Source organism: Saprolegnia parasitica (genome assembly GCF_000151545.1).
Source record: "Saprolegnia parasitica CBS 223.65 unplaced genomic scaffold supercont2.119, whole genome shotgun sequence".
Classification (NCBI taxonomy): domain Eukaryota; phylum Oomycota; class Saprolegniomycetes; order Saprolegniales; family Saprolegniaceae; genus Saprolegnia; species Saprolegnia parasitica.
Window position 1 is genome coordinate 27,158 of NW_012156513.1, and position 4,265 is coordinate 31,422.

At 58.6% G+C, this 4,265-nt stretch overlaps 2 protein-coding genes across 2 annotated transcripts; one reads left to right on the top strand and one right to left on the bottom strand.

The window, feature by feature from the left end:
- Window positions 1-46: 46 nt before the first annotated feature.
- SPRG_12958 (hypothetical protein) lies at window positions 47-2,705 on the top strand (the record flags this gene model as incomplete). Its single annotated transcript, XM_012353268.1, has 10 exons — window positions 47-133; window positions 183-413; window positions 462-635; window positions 680-847; window positions 901-1,023; window positions 1,085-1,129; window positions 1,176-1,463; window positions 1,512-1,904; window positions 1,953-2,364; window positions 2,408-2,705. The coding sequence occupies 10 exons, from the start codon at window positions 47-49 to the stop codon at window positions 2,635-2,637; spliced, it is 2,151 nt and encodes a 716-aa protein (XP_012208658.1). The 3' UTR covers window positions 2,638-2,705.
- A 553-nt stretch (window positions 2,706-3,258) lies between these two features.
- On the bottom strand, window positions 3,259-4,145 carry SPRG_12959 (hypothetical protein; the record flags this gene model as incomplete). Its single annotated transcript, XM_012353269.1, has 3 exons — window positions 3,259-3,523; window positions 3,574-3,755; window positions 3,804-4,145. 3 exons carry the CDS (start codon window positions 4,143-4,145, stop codon window positions 3,259-3,261), a joined length of 789 nt encoding a protein of 262 aa, XP_012208659.1.
- Window positions 4,146-4,265: the final 120 nt, after the last annotated feature.

Below are 4,265 nucleotides of genomic sequence, written 5' to 3' on the forward strand. Positions count from 1 at the left end.
GCCCACCGAGGTACGACGAAGAGATCGTCTGCGGTGACCACTGACCATGCTCTTCCAGGACGGCTGCCGCTTGATTTTGGACCGCGTCGCCGCTGACGGCTTCACCAAGGTTGTCTGGATCAACGTGCGCGAGGTAAGCCATGTCATCATACAGTCCCATGCAGACCAGGTCGGCGGCGTAGGAAGCCGTGCTCTTTGTCAAGGGCGTCCCGTACACGGCGCGTGTGCGTGCGAAGCTAAACGAGAACGACTTGGTGCCGGGTCTTACCGGGCACACGATCCAAGTGCTGGAGGCATCGCTCAAGAACAGCCTCATGGAGCAACTCGAATTGCGCAACCACGCGTTCGAGTACTGGCACGAGCCGACGCCGCTCGTGAACGAGCTTGCTGTCGAGACCATCGCCCCGACCGACGTACGCTCATTTCTGATGTGTATACCGCGTCTTATTCTGTCGTCGTAGGTGCACACGCTGCCCGAATTGATGGAGGCGCTGCAGCATCCAACGATCGAGAGCATCACGTTCCACCGCATTCCGATTGACCGTGAGAACTTTCCCGAGCAAGACGTCGTCGAGACCTTCGTCGACCTCGTCCAGCGCGCCGATATGCACACTGCGTTTGTCTTCAACTGCCAGGTATGGCTCGTGCACTCGATATCAAGCTAGCGGTGTGTCGCTAGATGGGACGCGGACGGACGACGACGGCCATGACGGTCGCGTACCTAAAGTGGAGTGTCATGCAGCCCGACTCGGTCGTTGAAGTTCCGGACGGACTGCCGATGACGCGCGCGCATCGGTCGCTCACGCTTGACCCGAACACGATTGATTACGCGCTCGGGACGTTCAAGGTCTGCCTTCCCGACACCTATCCCCATCGCTTCGAGTACTAGTAATTTGGTAGGTGATTTTGGCGCTCTGTGAGACGCTGGAGCAAGGCACGCACGCCAAAGCCTGGATTGACGCAGCGATCGACGACTGTGCGGCCGTCTACCACCTCCGACGCGTCATCGAAGAGTGTCGGCAGGTAGACATGCATGGGATAATCACACCTCGAAATAAATGGGACGCGAACGATGGCCATGTAGCGCTCCATGGCCGAAGCCAAGCCGGCCAAACGCTCCTTCTACTTGGTACACCCTCGTGTCAATGAGGAAATCTCATGGCATGATGATGTAGCACCGCGCCTGTCGCCTCCTCGAGCGCTACTTTTACTTTATCATGTTTGGCCAGTATCTGCTGGAGGCCCACGTGCAGAGTTTCTCGAGCTGGCTTCAGCTCCACCCTGATCTCTTCCGCCTTCTCGACGACCTCGGCGGTGCCACGTATCCGTCCAGCAAGGTGCTCCACAACAACATTCTCAAGTTTGACCACTTTCCCGGCCTCAGCCGCCTTCCTCTCGTCCTCGGCGCCAACGTGCCGAATTACCGCCAGCTCGGTGGCATGCCGCTCTTTGGCACGGCGCAGGTACCCCTCTCTCATCGAGTGTAGCGTGAGAATGACGCCAGTGGCTAGTGCCTCGAGCTCGGGATCGTCGACGTCTTGGCTCATCTCCGCGACGTCCTCGGCCACCGCCGCGTCATTTGGATCAATTTGCGTGAAGAGGTCGTCTTGTACGTGGCGGGCAAGCCGTACGCGGTCCGGAAGCGCGACGACGTCTTCCACAACGTCGAATATCCCGGCATCGAAGTGGACGAGATCACAGCGATTGAAGCGACGCTCAAGACGGAGCTCATCGCGAAAGTGCAGGCCTCGAACGGTTTGTTCATGCACCTCTGCGAGCCGCAGCCGCTCATCACCGCCGAGCGCTTTGATGCGATCCAGCCCGAGACCGACATCAAGACACTCGAGGAAGTGTACGCGGCGGCGAAACACCAAGGCTTCGACGTGCGCTACGCCCGCATCCCGGTCCCTTTCTGCTCGCACTGCCACGGCTGACAAAAAAGATTGCATTAGGTTTCGGACGAGATCGCGCCAGAAGAAAAAGACCTCGACGACCTTGTGCGGCTGCTGGTGCCCATATTTCGCGCCGAAAAGTCGGGTGCGGTCGATGGCCACACGGCGATTGTGTGCAACTGCCAGATGGGCCGCGGCCGAACGACGACAGCGCTGGTCTGCATGTACATGCTGCGGGCCGTCGTCATGGGGCAGGTGACGCTCGGCGACGGGCACAAGACGCGTTTTCATAACATTGACGCGCTCGTGTCGCTGCTCGAGAATGGCGCGACGAGCCTCGCGCTCGTGGACGAGGCCATTGACACTGCGGACCATGTGCAGAACCTCCGCGAGTGCATCGACCAGTGCCGGGAGATGACGAAAGAAGTCGGTCTGCCGAGCGCCAAGCAAGACTACTTTATGCAGCGCGCCAGTACGTTCTTTCTCATCGAAGCGGCTAAGGACTTTGTGGCTAGTGAACTACCTCGAGCGGTACTTTTACCTCATTTGCTTTGCCTCGTACGTCCTCGAGCAGCACGCGACCAACTTTGAGGTTCTCTTTGTCAACTGGATGCGCACGCGGTACGGCGGCGCGCTCTACGCGCTCCTCGACAACCTCTGCTTTGGGACCGAAGGCGACGACCACGTCTCGTCGTTGCGCTGGCGCTGGCGCCGAAAGCGCAAGCTCGTCAACCGCCTCGAGTAGACGCGCTTGTTTGCTAATCGTGCGGCGACTCTTTCCCGGCGTCGCCGAAGGACTCAATTGGAACGTACCAGCCATTAGTGGCAATTTCTTGCAAACGCGTGGCTCTCCGATGGTTGGTAGAAGATTACCTCAACCAAGGGCATCATCTTGCCTGTACCCACCCCGCCAACATGGCACGTGTTAGCAAGCTTACCATGGCGATTGGTGTCCAAAAGACTAGAGCATCCCGGTTGTCGTTGGAAGATCACGCATTCGTACAGATTGTTCCATGTGGCACCACCTGTCGGTGTGCTTCAAGACTGAGTTCCCGCGCCTCGTGGTATTTGGTCCACGTCAAGATACAACGTGCTTCACTGGTGTACAAGCATGGCATTGCGCCATCCACTCGACCGCGGTGTTGTCGCGACACAGGGGTTGTCTCGATTAGAGCCGAATGATTCGACGCGGGGAATCCCGCTGGAGCAACTGCAGCTCGACCCACGTGTGAGTATCTAGCTGCCACGCCTACGCTCTGACATGCAGTGTCAGTCCTTTCTTGTTTTCTGCACCGCTGAAAGAACCTCACTATTAAAGTCGATTGACAACACCGCGTAGATATGATGTTCAAAGCAGCATGGCTCGTCATCGCGTTGATAGAGAGTCTCGGGAGGCGGCCTCGATGCGGAACAATGCCATCTCTTCGCGCAACTTGGGCGCAATCTCCTTGCGCACCGCGTCTTGGTAGATGGAAAACAATGCGTCGTCTTCGATACCACTCGTCTCGATCGCAAACGCCATCGTGAGAAACTCGCGCATGGGCTGCCTACGTCCGGACAACTGGTACGGTGCATTGTAGAGCATTGCTCGTAGTCGGGATGTGTTTTGGCCTGTGCGCTCGAGGATGAACCTAGTAGCGGTCCATGTATACAGGGAGAGGAGCTTGACGGTGACGGGTACCAAAACAAACGGGGTCGAGACCGATTGCAATGCGGCAGCCGCTCGTCGTGCGAGTAGGTGCCCATGAGAAAGACAACGCGGTCCTCGGATGCAAACTCGCGGCACACACTGTACATTGACTCGTTCTCGTCGAACACGCAGCGTCGATAAAGCATGTGTTCCGGTGCGATAGCAGTGGTCATCTACACCAGCCGCAGGGTCGTGCGAGGCGGTAGGACGAAACCTCGTACCTCGTGATCGAGAAACTCGGAGAAGAAAGGTGCCATATCGCCGCGAAATTTCGACCACATGTGCGGGCGCAGCGCAGCATGGGCCTCGTGCAGCGGCAGCTCGTACTCGATTTGCAGGCGCGCGATAATGTCGCAAAAGCCGTCACCAACCTCCAGAAATATACTGTCGACGAACGTCCCAGCACTTGGTATTTGCGCACACGCCAGCATGCGCTCCGTGTTGTGGTACAGGTGCTGGCTGAACCAGTCCAGGCCCAGCTTGCGCGCTGTCGGGTCGGCCAAAAGTGACGTCTCGGTCCAGCCAAACGGCGTGCCCGGCATCGGCAGACTACGGTTGCACATGGTTGCGACCCAGGATGTCATGGTTTGGCTGAGCTCGCGCGCGCTGCGGCAGTCGGCGCGCAGCTGTTTGAGGAGTGCACGGGCGGCGGCGGCGCCGGGCGACGAGAGCGAGGCGAGCGG